The 18,235-nt window shown below is 44.8% G+C and overlaps 1 protein-coding gene across 9 annotated transcripts in view; it reads left to right on the forward strand.

Annotated features, from left to right (window-relative positions):
* LOC137532765 (sodium- and chloride-dependent GABA transporter 3) overlaps positions 1-18,235 on the forward strand; it is an 843,944-nt gene that overhangs the window by 392,090 nt on the left and 433,619 nt on the right. For 8 of the 9 annotated variants that reach the window (XM_068253626.1, XM_068253628.1, XM_068253630.1 and 5 more), the window contains one exon: positions 4,274-4,364. In XM_068253626.1, the coding sequence (XP_068109727.1) occupies positions 4,274-4,364 (91 nt within the window). Of the gene's footprint in view, positions 1-4,273; positions 4,369-18,235 lie in introns of those variants that run through there. The other variant, XM_068253632.1, reaches the window with a different exon arrangement.

The raw sequence follows: 18,235 nt of genomic DNA on the forward strand, positions 1-18,235 counted from the left end.
TTGGGCGAACAGTGTTCGCCACTGTTCGGGTTCTGCAGAACATCACACCTGATGGTGTTCGGCCAAACCGTTCGGCCACATGGCCGAACTAAGAGCGCATGGCCAAACGTTCCCCGAACGTTCGGCTAGCGCTGTGATTGGCCAAACGGGTCACGTGGTTCGGACCCGAACGCGCTCTGATTGGCCGAACGGTCACGTGGTTCGGGTAAATAAATACCCGAACCACGTCATTTCTCCGCCATTTGTCTGTGGGTTTAGCTTTGGGTAGGCAGGCAGGGTAGTTCTCTCTCCAGCCAGGCTAGCCAGGGTCCCCCCAGTCATTGTGTCGCTGCTGGGAACAGTAGTACACCGCTCCCCCAGCACTGTATAGCATTGTGTTTATTGCCACTCTGTGTACACCGCTCACCCAGCACTATATAGCATTGTGTTTACTGCCACTCTGTGTCTGCTGGGAACAGTAGTACACCGCTCACCCGCCACTGTATAGCATTGTGCTCTGACTCACTGCTGGGAACAGTAGTACACCGCTCACCCACACTATATAGCATTGTGTTTACTGCCACTCTGTGTACACTGCTCACCCAGCACCATATAGCATTGTGTTTACTGCCACTCTGTGTCTGCTGGGAACAGTAGTACACCGCTCACCCGCCACTGTATAGCATTGTTCTTGGCTTCAAAGCTGCAGGGGCCTATTTGGAAATAAATAGCCTGGTCTTTAGGGGGGTTAAACACTGTGGTCCTAAAGTGGTTAAAACAAATAAAAAAATTTGGAAAAAAAATGGGTTTGCATTTTACATTAGTTAATGGCCATCGAATTTAGCGGTTAATAGCAAAGCCTTCTTATGCGCTGGAAACACCAAATTTGCAGGGTATGTGGAGGAGAGCAGCGGAAACAAGAGGAAACTCTTTTTATAGTTTTATCATTTTATAGTTTTTGGAAAAAATAAACGTTAAAATTAGAGGTCAAAAGTTGGGATTTAAATGCAGTAAAATGACAGATAATGTATCAACATGTATATAAATGTATTTATTTTTTTATCAATGTTCTGAGTGTGGAAAATAATACAAAAACGTAACATGGGGTCTCCCCTCCCGAACCCCTTGTCTCCCATGCAGGCTAGGATAGCCAGAATGGCCGCGTGGGACTTTGCAACCTGAGCTATACCAGCCCTCATGGTCCATGGTATGGGGGGTTCTGGGGAGAGGGGCGGCAATGTCTTCCCTTCTCCCCCAGAGCCCTTGTCCAATCCATAGAGGTGGGGCGAAAATATCCTGGGGGATTCATGGTGGCTTCTGGGAGTCCCCTTTAAGAACTTTAAGAAGGTGACCCAGATGCCTGCTCCCTCCCCAGGAGAAATGAGTATAGGGTTAAAGGGATAAACTAAATAAAAACACAACAATGAAAAAAAAATGCTTTATTTTTCTTAATTAACCATAAATATTTACCTATACCTTTAAGAAAATGTTCCCACGCCAATATCCTCGGAAATGGTTCCACACCAATATGCTCTAAAATATTTGATGTTTGCAACATCACTAAGCATCTATAATACATTATAACAAGGATACTCCGTAACAGAGAGTACAGTAATCAAGTGCATATAACCAAGCATTTTTGGTGCTGTTAGGTCTTTTATGTATGTCACATTTTACTTTGAAGTTTTGCAAGAAGAATTCATGATGAAGCACAAAACTGTCACTGATTTATCAGGAGACCTTATTATGCTTGTCTGATTGGGTGTTCATGAATGATCAGCCTAGGATGTAAAATGGATCATCACGTGACTGTGACGAGCCAATCAGAGAACTACAAGTCAGTCACCTTGGAAAAAGATAAGCTGTTCTACAAGCAGTGATCTAATAATCACATAAACGTGATGAGCTAATAAGAGAAGTACAAAGCAGTTGCCTTATAGCAGGGCTGCCCAATAGGTCGATCGCGATCTACCGGTAGATCGCGACCGCCTACTTGGTAGATCGCGGCCTCTTGGCCGCGTCTCATTAAATTTTGCGGCCAGCAGCATGTTTAGCTGCCGGCCAATAAGAATGCAGGGGAGAAGACGCGGCGAGCAGAGAGGGAGGAGAGAGGCGGCGCGGCCGCTACGTCATGGCTGGGGGCGGCGCCGGGCAGCCTGCAACGTGCGTGCTTGTAACATGCCCGGCGCCGCCCCCAGCCATGACGTAGCGGCTGCGCCACCTCTCATCTCCCTCTCTCCTCGCCGCGTCTTGCCATCTTCTCCCCGACGACATTCTTATTGGCCAGCGGACTGCCTGCCGGAGGTCCCAGGAGTCCAGAGGACCCTGGCCAACGCTGCAGGTACATAGACCTGGCTAAGCTACACTGGGGGCTCCTATACTTGGCTAAGCTACACTGGGGGCACCAATACCTGGCTAAGCTACACTGAGGGCCCCTATACTTGGCTAAGCTCCACTGGGGGCACCAATACCTGGCTAACCTACACTGGGGGCACCAATACCTGGCTACGCTACACTGAGGGTACCAATACCTGACTAAGCTATACTGGGGACACCTATACCTGGCTAAGCTACACTGAGGGCACCAATACCTGGCTAAGCTACACTGAGGGCACCAATACCTGGTTAAGCTACACTGGGGGCACCAATACCTGGCTAAGCTACACTGGGGGCACCAATACCTGGCTAAGCTACACTGAGGGCTCCTATACCTGGCTCAGCTACACTGAGGGCTCCTATACTTGGCTAAGCTACACTGAGGGCCCATATACCTGGCTAAGCTACACTGAGGGCTCCTATACCTGGCTAAGCTACACTGAGGGCCCCTATACCTGGCTAAGCTACACTGAGGGCCCCTATACCTGGCTAAGCTACACTGAGGGCCCCTATACCTGGCTAAGCTACACTGAGGGCTCCTATACTTGGCTAAGCTACACTGAGGGCCCCTATACCTGGCTAACCTACAATAGGGGCCCATATACATGGCTAAGCTACACTGAGGGCCCCTATACCTGGCTAAGCTACACTGGGGGGCCCTATACCTGGCTAAGCTACACTGGGGGGCCCTATACCTGGCTAAGCTACACTGGGGGGCCCAAATGCCAGGCTAACCTACACTGGGGGCCCATATGCCTGGCTAACCTACACTGGGGGCCCATATGCCTGGCTAACCTACACTGGGGCCCATATGCCTGGCTAACCTACACTGGGGGCCCATATGCCTGGCTAACCTACACTGGGGGCCCATATGCCTGGCTAACCTATACTGAGGGCCCATATGCCTGGCTAACCTACACTGAGGGCCCATATACCTGGCTAACCTACACTGAGGGCCCATATACCTGGCTAACCTACACCGAGGGCCCATATACCTGGCTAACCTATACTGAGGGCCCATATACCTGGCTAACCTACACTGAGGGCACATAACCTATGCTGCAGGCACATACATCTGGCTAACCTACGTCGGGGGGGGGGGGGGGACGTGCTTAGCATTTGGGACGTTGGTAGATCTCCTGGCCTCGGCAAATTTTAAAGTAGCTCGCGAGCCGAAAAAGTGTGGGCACCCCTGCCTTATAGATTATGTGTTCTAAGAGCATTCATCTAATGAACAAGGCCTGTATATGTAGCAAAGCTTAACTGTAGCAGAATAAGATCTCAGTGTAATATGTAGCTCTTGACTTGCCTCAACAAGTCTACTGATGGTGTTATAGATACATTCTATTTGCAAGCATTCAGCCTTCCTGCAGTGAAAATCAGCCCCTTCCCAAGCCTTTCATGATTAGTGTGAAACAGATTGTTTAAGACTGCAAAAAATAATTGATAAAACTGATAAAGGTATGCATGTATCTGTATGCATCTGCATCAGTGCCACGGAATATGTTGGCACTTTATAAATCAATAACTATAATAATATGTTATATCCTGATATATTGTAGGGATACGTGGCAGAAACAAAATGGGATACAGAACTTTTTTTTTTTACTTTTCAATTTACAGTTTGAATACCAGTTTGGCAAGAAATCTAATAAACGTTAGAAAATCACATGGCTTTAACATGCGTAGTCATGACTCTTTCAGATACTGTACTCCCTGTCAGCTTACAGATCATGCTTCAAATTAGCAGGTTGCCAAATCAAACATATTTTTTTCCCATTATACATATCTTGTCACCTGAAAAAATGAAATTAATCATGGAAATAGCTTATGAAGGTAAAGAAGTTTCAATATTGCTTTTTGTCTGTTTACTTTGAGAAACAATCAAAGTATTAATCATAAATATTTGTGTTTTCAGAGAAATGTGTGGAATTCCAAAAACTTAACATGAGCAATGGAAGTTTTTTATCATATGCAAATGCTACATCTCCAGTGATGGAGTTCTGGGAGTAAGTACAGTTTAAAGGTTATTTTTCATTTTTATAAAAAAAACTGTTCTTGCAATGATGTATGTGGTGGCCAATATTTCCCTATACTTTTGAACTTTATAATAAATTTGGTAGTTAGATGAATGCATTTTTCCAATTTTTTACATGGACAGCAGTTAGCTGAGGGTTAGGCAGTTTGCAGCCTATATTACTGTTCTGTTTTTGTTTTTGTTTTTGTTTTGTTCTTGTGTAATGTAGTCAGAGATATGAGTAGTAAGTAATGATTTAATGAACACAGTTATATATGTGGAAAAAGATGGATTCAGTATGAGTTATCAATACATTTCGGTGTTTGGCACCACATTTATCAGTATATAATGCTTATAATGCTTGATGTAGGTGGATCGTTAATAGCAGGTGCCTGTTGCAGATAAACTGGTGTCATGCAGAAACCCAGCTGCTACAGTTGGGAAATTTGCTACAAGAGACAGGCTAAGGTTAGGTGTTGAAAGGGGTAACATTAGGAAGGTTACAATTATGAATGAGGAAGACAAGACAAATAACATTTATATCGCGCTTTTCTCCTGGCGGACTCAAAGTGCCAGAGCTGCAGCCACTAGGACGCGCTCTATAGGCAGTAGCAGTGTTAGGGAGACTTGCCTAAGGTCTCCTACTGGATAGGTGCTGGTTTACTGAACAGGCAGAGCCATGAGATTTGAACCCTGGTCTCCTGTGTCAGAGGCAGAGCCCTTAACCATTACACCATCCAGCCACAGGAAGCAGTTAAAGAGGAACTCCAGCCTAAACAAACATACTGTCATTAAGTTACATTAGTTATGTTACAGTTTTTTACAATTGCTTAAAGAGGAGCTGTTTGGTATAAGGTCTCAGAGAAAATAAACACATATATCAGTAGCTAAAGATTGGCTGTACTTACATTACATAATGCATTTCACTGTCCACGTTTGTACTTCACAGAATCTTTATATAGTATTTGCAGAGAATGATGCTCCTGACAGCTCATGGCAGGCTCCATGTTTGTCTGTCTCCTATGAAGCCAAATGTGTTGTCATGTCCTGCCTGCTTCCTGATCACAGAAAAGCTCGTACTGAAATAACACTAGTGTGCAGTGAATATTAATTAGCCATGTGGCTAGGAACAATAGCGGACTCCTGCAGTGTACTCTGCCCGAGATTTATTAGTGCTGTGAGCTAGACTGTTACATGCTGTTGAAACTTGAGCCTCACTAGCAGCCAGGGGAGGGCCCCAGAATGCTTTGCAGTATCTGTTATTCGGCTTGCGTCCTCCTTAGGAGCCTGGGAATACGGAGCCTTGCTGTCAGCAAACATCTAAAGTAAGAGAGATTTTTAACTGCAGTATTGCCTTTTTGGCTTCCTTCTAAACTGTTTAACACAGGAGAATAGAGGTTTAAATTAGCTTTTGCAGCCTGACAGTTACTCTTTAAGCACAGTTTTCAAATTTTTTTAAAGATTTTTAAAACACTTCACACAATTTTCACAACACCACACACAAGTAGCACAACACCTCAGATTATGTGCAAATGGACCACATTAGTCAAAACTGTACACTTTCTTGCCAAAACCCTATTTTCTTGTCAAACAGATAAACATGTCATCATATGAGCAGATTCTGTTTAAATCATTTAAACACTCCAGTGTTTAACTTAAAGCACTGTTAGCATTTCCATAGAGAAAGTGTAAAAATACATTCTTCAACACTACATGGTACAAGTTATTCAGACCAATGAAAATTTGTATTGTTTTTCATCTATTCAAGTCCATTTGTGACAAGTTAAAAAAAAAACATTTATTTACAGTAAACAAAAAACTTTTTTACAGTTATCATACTGTATTTGCTGAATATACCTTTGTACTCTTAGGCTAACTGTAAAAACATAAATAATTCAGTTCAGGGCTGACAAAAACAATATAAACTCAGGCAATATAAACTCAGGATGAAGATAGAATATATATATATATATATATATATATATATATATATATATATATATATATATTTATTGAAAAAAAAACGGAATACTAAAGGTGGCCATAGACCTGACAATTATCGACAGATTCCACGTAGGCACACATTTATCTCTGATTGAATCTGATTAGAGATAAATTTGTCTATTCATCGAAGCTGCCCATACACTACAGGCCGATTCTGCGTCCGCACCACTGCTGCCCCCCAATGTATAAATGTAACCACCTTTTCACTCTCAGAATACTGTAGTTATAAATATGCCTTTCTCTTGTGAAGCAGAAAAAATGCATGCAAAAATGTATGCATTTTTATGTGCACAATTTACAGCATTTTGATAATTGTAAAAAAATGAGCATAGACAGGCCATTACTGTAATTTTACAAATTTATTTTATTTCCTTTTTTCATCATTTTTCACTGTAGATCCAAGTTTCTTTGCAGATTCAACTCCCCCCCCCCCCCCCCCCCTCTTTCTCCTTCAACTGCTGATCCAAACATGTATATTACAGTAACAGTAGAGAGAAGGCAGAAGACTAAAGCTAGATACACACATCAGATAAAAGTCTTTGGATAATGAAAGATCACAGACCAATCTTACCACCCTTTATGTAGTATGAGAGCCATACCTACACAGTCTATTCTATTGAGCTGAACTCTCCATCAGATAAAAATCTTAGCAACATGTTGTACACAAAGATGCTGTACACATGCAAAAGATCAGTATCTGCAAAAGATCAGTTCCTGCAAATTGCATTCATCATCTATGATATCTGCAGATCTCATACACACCTTGTTTACTGTAACGGACATTCATCTGCAGATCAGATCCACCAGGATGGATTTTCAGATCTGCAGATGATTGTCTGATCTTCAGATGAATGTCTGTGTGTATGGGATCTGCAGATATCATAGACTATGAATGCAATTAGCAGGAACTGATATTTTGCAGGAATGGATCTTTTGCAGGAATTGATCTTTTGCTTGTGTACCGCATCTTTGTGTACAGCATCTTGCACAGATTTTTATCTGATGGGGAGTTCAGCTCAATAGAATAGACTGTAGATATGCTCTCATACTACATGGTAGGGGCTAAAATTGGTCTGTGATCTTTCATTTCCCACAGACTTTTAACTGATGTGTGTACCCACCTTTGGGCCTGGAACCCACTGCAAAACGCAATCACTAATAGCAAGCGCTAGCATTTTGTATGAGCAGTTTGTAAGCGTTTTAATGAGCGTTTTAGGGAGCGATTTTAAAAAGTGTATCAATTCAATTTGCCAGCGGTTGTGTAGCGATTAGCGATTAGCGTTTTGAAGTCTGATTGGTCCTTTCAATTCATTTAAATTTTGTTACAGTAACTTGAAAACGCTAGCAAAATCGCTTAGTGCAGTTTTTTCTGAGCGATTACGCCAGCGCTGATATACTTTACATTGAAGCACTAACGCTCCCAAAATGCTGCATGTCCTGCGCTTGCAATTTTCAGAATTACATTTGCTCCAGTTGAAGTTGTCCCATCCATTAACAGTAGCTGAGCGTTTTTACAAAACCCGAGCGTTTTCAAACGCTCCAAAAACGCTCTGAAAAGCGCCCTTGTGAGTTCCAGCCCTAACAGTAAAGACCTCGGTGGCGATGGGTTTCTTCAAAATCTAAAAATCCAGTTGCAATTGGACAACCACCCAGTGTGAGTAGTATTGATTTATGTAAAGTATTCACAAAAGGTTCCTACACACACTACTACACTGCTGACAGAAGATAGGTTCCTCACCTGTTCTCTTGACGTAATGCGCAAACTACTGATGCCACTGTGTACCTGCTTAGGTTAGGCTGAACTCTTAACCCAGCCTCCCTCATTGTAAGTCCATGGTTTATTACATGGTCCACAAGCGTAGCAGGAATTTGATTTGAAAGATTTTGTTGCCTTCTTTGTCCACGTCTTATGCCTCCTCCGGGTCTTCCTCTCCCTCTTCCTCTGCCTCCACCTCCGCCTCGTTCTGTCTGGATGCTTCCTCCCATCCGCACTCTCCCTCTTGCTCTGACACCATCCATTTTTGTTGAAGATAAACATCTTGTTGCCTTTTTATAGTGTTTAAAAACGTGATTGGTGTGTGCATAATTATGCACTTGTGTGTGTGCACACCTGGTGACTGTGTTTAACCAATTGGGCTCATGTGAGTGTTCATTTGAGAGCCTTTGCTTTGATATTGCAAGGAAGTGTCTCTATGAATGGTTTTTTAGTCAAATGTACACAAATTGTGTTTAGTGTTTTGAAAATCACTGTGTGTAGCGTTTTGCAAAAAGTGTGAAGCTGACAATGTGCTTATAGTTGTGCCTATTTGAGAATGTATTTTGCTCTTTGAGTGTTAGGTTCTGTAAATTGTGGGAAAGTTGTAATTTTAGTGTGTAAGCATTCGAAAAAAACTGTAATTAAAATAGATAGGTTATATAATCTCTTACCCACACTGTTTTAAAAGAACAGGCAAATGTTTGATTTCATGATGGCATCCATCTTTTTGGTTGAAAGGAGGTGACAGGGAGCATGAGACACAGTTCCAACTGTCCTGTGTCCTGAGCACCTCTCCCAGTTGCTAGGCAACGTGAATAACAACATATGAAATCCCATCGTGCTCTGCACGGCATCAGGGAAAAAAAGCCTGGGCTTTTTTTCTTTGATGGGTGGAGCTTAGCTAAAAATGCAGCTAAAAATTATGCTTTGGTAAGAGAAACAAAGTTCTGATGCTGTGAAACTGTTAAAGAAACACCAAGCCTTTTCAGTTCTGCTGAGTAGATATTCAGTCCGGAGGTTCACTTTAATGTTAAAAGAGAACATTAAAGTTAGGCATTAGGAATGGGTTAATGTTGGAGAAGGTATGATGGATGGTTAGGCATCAGGAAATGACTAAAATTGGTGTGTGTTTGTGTGTGTGTGTGTGTGTGTGTGTGTGCGTGCGTTGTTTTTCTACCATCCAGTAAGTCAGCTGATGATGCCTTAGTAGTTTACTGTAGAGTCACACTTTACTTACGTAGGGCTCTGTAATAGAGGCTTTTCAAGATTTCTTGATAATATTTTCAGCCTGCAGTATTTCTTTAAGGCTTCTGTTCAATCTCCAAATTGTTATTTTTTTTATTTTATGAAGAATTGAAGCTTGGATGAAACAAAAACCAGCCCCTGACAGAAAAAAATGGCTCAGATAAAACTATCTGATATCCATTGTCAGACATAAATTTCTTTGGGTTACCTTCCCTGATGAAACACACATACAATCTCTGTCCATTTACTGCAATAGTTTACATAAGTTATGGTATAGTGGCATTCCATAAATATATGTGAAAGAATATTAAAAACAATGTTTTCCCATGTACAATCAGTGAATGGTTGGAAAGGTTGGACTGATGCACTATGAGTGACTGCATATTTGTTGAGACTCTGACATGTAATGTAGCACAAGACTGAATGGCTGTAATTCGTATGGGCATCAATGCCTGCTCACCAGTATAGCTCCCACCAGGGGCGGACTGACAACTCATGGGGCCCCCAGGCAAAAGGAGATTATGAGGCCCCCATACCAGTGTTTCCCACCGTTCACATTATATTTTTACAGATATAGAAGATATAATTTACTGACAACAGAAAATATTTTATATTGTGATATTTTATACTGAGAAAAACCCCTGCGCCGCGAAAAAAATGGGTGTGGTCACGCAACAGAATGTGGGCATGGTCATGGGTGGGGCAAAATATACATGACCTTAACAGTGGTGTAAAAGGTCTGCTGGGGAAGTTTGAACTCTGCCATAGTGTTTCCCCCCAAAATACATGTAATCTGACAGCATTTCACCAAAAAGCCATGCAATTTGGCATTTTTCCCCTAAAATAGATGTTATCTGGCAGCAGCGGTTCCCCCAAATACACATAATTTGGCAGCGGCTCCCCAAAATATGCGAAATCTGGCAACGGATCACCAAAAATACATGTAGCAGCAGTGGTTCCCCCAAAATACACAGAATCTGGAAGCTGCGGTTCCCCCATTATACACAATCTGGCAGCGGTTCCCCAAAAATACACTTAATCTGGCAGCAGCAGTTCCCCAAAAATAGTTAATCTGGCAGCAGTTCCCCCAAAATAGGTGCCCCCAGTATAGGTAACCAGGTCAAAAGGTATCCCCAGTGGAAATAACCAGGTCTATAGGTTTTCCCAGTGCAGGTATCCGGGTCTATAGGTGTCCCCAGTATAAGTAGCCAGGTCTATAGGTGTCCCCAGTATAAGTAGCCAGGTCTATAGGTGTCCCCAGAATAGATAGCCAGGTCTATAGGTGTCCGCAGAATAGGTAGCCAGGACTATAGGTGTTCCCAGAATAGGTGGCCAGGTCTATGGGTGTCCCCAGTATAAGTAGCCAGGTCCACAGGTATCTCCAGAATAGGTAGCCAGGCCTATAGGTGTTCCCAGTATAGACAGGTCTATAAGTGTCCCCAGTATGTGTAGCCAGGTGGATAGGTGTTCCCAGTATATGTAGCTAGATCTATAGGTGTCCCCAGTATATGTAGCCAGGTGGATAAGTGCCCCCAGTATATGTAGCTAGGTCTATAGGTGTCCCCAGGAGGGGAGGCAGCCAGTGAAAGAGGGCGGTGGGCAGTGGCGGAGAAGGGGGGAAGTCTCCCCCCCTTTCCTCACCTTGGGCCCCCCCCTTCCTGGCTCTCCCCTCCGGAATGTGTAAGTGTCGCACAGCGGCTGACAGCGGGCGGAGACTTACCGCTGTTACAGCCACTGGAGGGAGCGCTGATCTGTGTGCCGCTAGTCTGGTCTACTCAAGACCGTGCCGTGCGTAGAGTGGTGGATCAAGCTGTGGAGGAGCGTGAAGAGGAACCGTTACGGCAGGAACAGTTGTGGGAGCAATTTACATCAGAATTAGATGTTTCCTCAACACCTGCGGCAGCACAGAGGGGGGAGGAGGAGGAAGAGTCATGTGGGGAAGAGGATTCAGACTCGGATGATGAGGAAGGTGTTTCTTTGGAGATGGAGGAGGCGTCGGCAGAAGAACAACCACAGCAGGCGTCGCAGGGGGCTTGTGCTGCTCAAGGTTCCTGTGATATTGTTTGTGGCTGGGGGGGGGGGAGGAGGAGGACTAACCTGACGTCACTGAGGAAGAGCAAGAGGAGATGGATAGTACGTCTGGATCCAACTTTGTGCAGATGGCGTCTTTCATGCTGTCCAGCCGGTTGAGGGACCCCCGTATAAAAAAACTCAAGGGGAATGAGCTGTACTGGCCACGCTACTAGACCCTCGGTATAGGCACAAAGTGGCGGACATGTTACCAACCCTCCTGAAGGCAGAAAGGATGCAGCACTTGCAGAGCAAGCTGGCAGCTATGCTTTACAATGCATTTAAGGGTGATGTCACAGCACAACGCAATAAAAGTACCACTGCCAGTAATTGTTCTCCCATGTCCACGCAGGCAAGGACAGGACGCTCCAGTGATCTCATGGTGATGTCAGACATGCGGACATTCTTTAGTCCAACGCCTCGCCTTAGCACTTCCAGATCCACCCTCCACCAACGCCTGGACTGACAGGTAGCCGACTACCTGGCCTTAAGTGTGGATGTACACACTGTGAACAGCGATGAACCCTTGGACTACTGGGTGCGCAGGCTTCACCTGTGGCCAGAGCTGTCCCAATTTGCCATCCAACTTCTGTCTTGCTCTGCCTCAAGCGTCCTATCACAAAGGACTTTCAGCGCAGCTGGAGGTATTGTCACTGAGAAGAGAAGTCGCCTAAGTCACAAAAGTGTTCAGTACCTCACCTTTATCAAAATGAATGAGGCAATGATCACGGAGGCCTACTGCCCGCCCCAAGACTAAGTCCGTCCCCACACACATCATCTCTGCCTGCACGCTGTGTGACTGCCTGCCCCAAAACTAAGTCACTCCCCACACAGCACCTCTGCTGCAGGTCACTTGACTGCCTTGTCCGCCACCACCAACAGGGTCTCGGACTCCAGGTGGATTCCTGAATTTTTCATGCCGCATGGTGCGTGTACATGCCTGCCTAATTTTTCTGGCTGCACTGCAGCTGCAACAACAACACAAAGGCATGTACATGTGCCAATTCCCCTTTGTGATCATTACCTTGCCGCGGTGAAGGGGCTTGCGTATCACAATGAAGCAATGACCGCCGGCTATTTGAGTGTCACGTGGGGGGGGGGGGGGGCTATTTGAGTGTCACGGGGGGGGGGCTATTTGAGTGTCACGGGGGGGGGGGGGGGGGCACACCCACGATAATAAGGTCGTTGCTTCTTTGTAGACAGACCAAATTTGATCAGCTGGACAGTCACTGTTGTTCTATCATTGAGCTACCACAGCCCGGCGACCATATTGGCTTGAAAACTGCACTCTGGCCATGGTGCGAACCAGTCCAGCACGGCCGTCAATACTCAAACAGCTGTTTGCGGTGCATTACACAGTGAGTTTGGTGTGGCAGTGTGAAGCAGTACTCTAATTACACAATTTTCAGATGTTTTAAAGCAATTTAGGCGTGCAATTTAGCATTCAATGTGATTTCTGCCCTTAAAATGCTGCTTTGCGTCAAATCCAGATTTTTCCCCGGGACTTTTGGCATCTATCCCACTCCGCCATGCCCCCCTCCAGGTGTTAGACCCCTTGAAACATCTTTTCCATCAGTTTTCTGGCCAGCATAAGTGTTTCTAGTTTTCAAAGTTCGCCTCCCCATTGAAGTCTATTGCGGTTCGTGAAAGTTTGCGTGAACCGAACTTTTGCGGAAGTTCGCGAACCGAAAATCAGAGGTTCGGGCCATCTCTAATGCGGATAAGCTCTCCCATGCATACGCAAACCCCCTCACTTTGGAGTAAAAAATAGGCCAACGGCTATGATTCACCAATTGGCCAACCCCCAATATCCTGCCATAGCCCCCCATGTAGAGCACGCATTGGACTGTGTAGGTGAGTGCAGAGTGTGTATTGTAAAATGCGCCACTATGTGTAGCTACCTGTTCTTGTCTAGCTTGCATCCTTTAGTGTCTGATGCAGCTTCTGAACTGGTCACTAAAGCTCCAGGGTCACTGTCATGTAGCCTTAGTGGGCTGCACAGGTCATAGAGGATGCAAGCCAGGGCAAAGTAAGGTAGCTATAAATGCTGAAGCCTGCTACCACCACCACCCCCCCCCCCCCCTCCCATGTCACTCGAGCTACATATCACACAGATAGGTTGATCCTCCCCTTCTCCCACTTGACACCTAAAAGTTGGGTGTCAAAAGGTCAGCCTATCTTCTGTGATTTATAGTACTTTATCAGTATGAAATAATAAGGTATGATGGAGGAGGAGCATTACCTTGTACTCATACTGTGCTGTGTGATCTGGTTTTCTTGTATTCCTGTATTGTCATATTGCTGTATGTCACCCCTAATATTGTCTGTAACCTAAATTAATGTTCAGCGCTGCGTAATATGTTGGCACTGTATAAATACAAAAAGGCAGAAGACTAAAGCTAGATACACACATCAGATAAAAGTCTTTGGATAATGAAAGATCACAGACCAATCTTACCACCCTTTATGTAGTATGAGAGCCATACCTACACAGTCTATTCTATTGAGGTGAACTCTCCATCAGATAAAAATCTTAGCAACATGTTGTACACAAAGATGCTGTACACATGCAAAAGATCAGTATCTGCAAAAGATCAGTTCCTGCAAATTGCATTCATCATCTATGATATCTGCAGATCTCATACACACCTTGTTTACTGTAACGGACATTCATCTGCAGATCAGATCCACCAGGATGGATTTTCAGATCTGCAGATGATTGTCTGATCTGCAGATGAATGTCTGTATGTATGGGATCTGCAGATATCATAGACTATGAATGCAATTAGCAGGAACTGATATTTTGCAGGAATGGATCTTTTGCAGGAATTGATCTTTTGCTTGTGTACCGCATCTTTGTGTACAGCATCTTGCACAGATTTTTATCTGATGGGGAGTTCAGCTCAATAGAATAGACTGTAGATATGCTCTCATACTACATGGTAGGGGCTAAAATTGGTCTGTGATCTTTCATTTCCCACAGACTTTTAACTGATGTGTGTACCCACCTTTGGGCCTGGAACCCACTGCAAAACGCAATCACTAATAGCAAGCGCTAGCATTTTGTATGAGCAGTTTGTAAGCGTTTTAATGAGCGTTTTAGGGAGCGATTTTAAAAAGTGTATCAATTCAATTTGCCAGCGGTTGTGTAGTGATTAGCGTTTTGAAGTCTGATTGGTCCTTTCAATTCATTTAAATTTTGTTACAGTAACTTGAAAACGCTAGCAAAATCGCTTAGTGCAGTTTTTTCTGAGCGATTACGCCAGCGCTGATATACTTTACATTGAAGCGCTAACGCTCCCAAAATGCTGCATGTCCTGCGCTTGCAATTTTCAGAATTACATTTGCTCCAGTTGAAGTTGTCCCATCCATTAACAGTAGCTGAGCGTTTTTACAAAACACGAGCGTTTTCAAACGCTCCAAAAACGCTCTGAAAAGCGCCCTTGTGAGTTCCAGCCCTAACAGTAAAGACCTCGGTGGCGATGGGTTTCTTCAAAATCTAAAAATCCAGTTGCAATTGGACAACCACCCAGTGTGAGTAGTATTGATTTATGTAAAGTATTCACAAAAGGTTCCTACACACACTACTACACTGCTGACAGAAGATAGGTTCCTCACCTGTTCTCTTGACGTAATGCGCAAACTACTGATGCCACTGTGTACCTGCTTAGGTTAGGCTGAACTCTTAACCCAGCCTCCCTCATTGTAAGTCCATGGTTTATTACATGGTCCACAAGCGTAGCAGGAATTTGATTTGAAAGATTTTGTTGCCTTCTTTGTCCACGTCTTATGCCTCCTCCGGGTCTTCCTCTCCCTCTTCCTCCACCTCCGCCTCGTTCTGTCTGGATGCTTCCTCCCATCCGCACTCTCCCTCTTGCTCTGACACCATCCATTTTTGTTGAAGATAAACATCTTGTTGCCTTTTTATAGTGTTTAACCACTTCCGGATTCTCGGAGCGTATATACACGCCCCTGAATCCTGAAGTGTATTCCATGGAAACGGCCGCTCGTATGAGCGGCCGTTCCATGTCAGTTCCCGGAGGTTGTCTCCGTGAACACCCTGCGAGCCGATCGCGGCTCGCAGGGTAAATGTAAACACACGGGGAAGACCTTCCCCGGTGTTTACATGTATACGGCGCTTCTGCGCAGCAGCGCCGTAGAGGAGATCGGTGATCCCCGGCCTCTAATTGGCCGGGGATCACCGGCATCTGATAGGCTAAAGCCTATCCCATCAGGCGCAGGACGGAAATCCGTCCTGCGCCGCTCACAGGGGGAGGGAGAGGGAGGGAAGGGGAAGGAGGCCAGGAAGCGCTGCGGAGGGGGGCTTTGAAGAGCCCCCCCCCCGCAAGCGCAAGCAGCCGGCGGCGATCAGACCCCCCCAGCAGGACATCCCCCTAGTGGGGAAAAAAGGGGGGAAGTCTGATCGGCCTGGCTGCAACCTGATCTGTGCTGTGGGCTGGAGAGCCCACGCAGCACAGATCAGCACAAAATAGCGTGGTAGGGAAGTGGTTAAAACGTGATTGGTGTGTGCATATTTATGCACTTGTGTGTGTGCACACCTGGTGACTGTGTTTAACCAATTGGGCTCATGTGAGTGTTCATTTGAGAGCCTTTGCTTTGATATTGCAAGGAAGTGTCTATATGAATGGTTTTTTAGTCAAATGTACACAAATTGTGTTTAGTGTTTTGAAAATCACTGTGTGTAGCGTTTTGCAAAAAGTGTGAAGCTGACAATGTGCTTATAGTTGTGCCTATTTGAGAATGTATTTTGCTCTTTGAGTGTTAGGTTCTGTAAATTGTGGGAACGTTGTAATTTTAGTGTGTAAGCATTCGAAAAAAACTGTAATTAAAATAGATAGGTTATATAATCTCTTACCCACACTGTTTTAAAAGAACAGGCAAATGTTTGATTTCATGATGGCATCCATCTTTTTGGTTGAAAGGAGGTGACAGGGAGCATGAGACACAGTTCCAACTGTCCTGTGTCCTGAGCACCTCTCCCAGTTGCTAGGCAACGTGAATAACAACATATGAAATCCCATCGTGCTCTGCACGGCATCAGGGAAAAAAAGCCTGGGCTTTTTTTCTTTGATGGGTGGAGCTTAGCTAAAAATGCAGCTAAAAATTATGCTTTGGTAAGAGAAACAAAGTTCTGATGCTGTGAAACTGTTAAAGAAACACCAAGCCTTTTCAGTTCTGCTGAGTAGATATTCAGTCCGGAGGTTCACTTTAATGTTAAAAGAGAACATTAAAGTTAGGCATTAGGAATGGGTTAATGCTGGAGAAGGTATGATGGATGGTTAGGCATCAGGAAATGACTAAAATTGGTGTGTGTTTGTGTGTGTGTGTGTGTGTGTGCGTGCGTTGTTTTTCTACCATCCAGTAAGTCAGCTGATGATGCCTTAGTAGTTTACTGTAGAGTCACACTGATACTGTAGAGACTCTGACATGTAATGTAGCACAAGACTGAATGGCTGTAATTCGTATGGGCATCAATGCCTGCTCACCAGTATAGCTCCCACCAGGGGCGGACTGACAACTCATGGGGCCCCCGGGCAAAAGGAGATTATGGGGCCCCCATACCAGTGTTTCCCACCGTTCACATTATATTTTTACAGATATAGAAGATATAATTTACTGACAACAGAAAATATTTTATATTGTGATATTTTATACTGAGAAAAACCCCTGCGCCGCGAAAAAAATGGGTGTGGTCACGCAACAGAATGTGGGCATGGTCATGGGTGGGGCAAAATATACATGACCTTAACAGTGGTGTAAAAGGTCTGCTGGGGAAGTTTGAACTCTGCCATAGTGTTTCCCCCCAAAATACATGTAATCTGACAGCATTTCACCAAAAAGCCATGCAATTTGGCATTTTTCCCCTAAAATAGATGTTATCTGGCAGCAGCGGTTCCCCCAAATACACATAATTTGGCAGCGGCTCCCCAAAATATGCGAAATCTGGCAACGGATCACCAAAAATACATGTAGCAGCAGTGGTTCCCCCAAAATACACAGAATCTGGAAGCTGCGGTTCCCCCATTATACACAATCTGGCAGCGGTTCCCCAAAAATACACTTAATCTGGCAGCAGCAGTTCCCCAAAAATAGTTAATCTGGCAGCAGTTCCCCCAAAATAGGTGCCCCCAGTATAGGTAACCAGGTCAAAAGGTATCCCCAGTGGAAATAACCAGGTCTATAGGTTTTCCCAGTGCAGGTATCCGGGTCTATAGGTGTCCCCAGTATAAGTAGCCAGGTCTATAGGTGTCCCCAGTATAAGTAGCCAGGTCTATAGGTGTCCCCAGAATAGATAGCCAGGTCTATAGGTGTCCGCAGAATAGGTAGCCAGGACTATAGGTGTTCCCAGAATAGGTGGCCAGGTCTATGGGTGTCCCCAGTATAAGTAGCCAGGTCCACAGGTATCTCCAGAATAGGTAGCCAGGCCTATAGGTGCTCCCAGTATAGACAGGTCTATAAGTGTCCCCAGTATGTGTAGCCAGGTGGATAGGTGTTCCCAGTATATGTAGCTAGATCTATAGGTGTCCCCAGTATATGTAGCCAGGTGGATAAGTGCCCCCAGTATATGTAGCTAGGTCTATAGGTGTCCCCAGGAGGGGAGGCAGCCAGTGAAAGAGGGCGGTGGGCAGTGGCGGAGAAGGGGGGAAGTCTCCCCCCCTTCCCTCACCTTGGGCCCCCCCTTCCTGTCTCTCCCCTCCGGAATGTGTAAGTGTCGCACAGCGGCTGACAGCGGGCGGAGACTTACCGCTGTTACAGCCACTGGAGGG

The sequence above is a fragment of the Hyperolius riggenbachi genome, chromosome 9 (genome assembly GCF_040937935.1).
Source record: "Hyperolius riggenbachi isolate aHypRig1 chromosome 9, aHypRig1.pri, whole genome shotgun sequence".
Lineage (NCBI taxonomy): Eukaryota > Metazoa > Chordata > Amphibia > Anura > Hyperoliidae > Hyperolius > Hyperolius riggenbachi.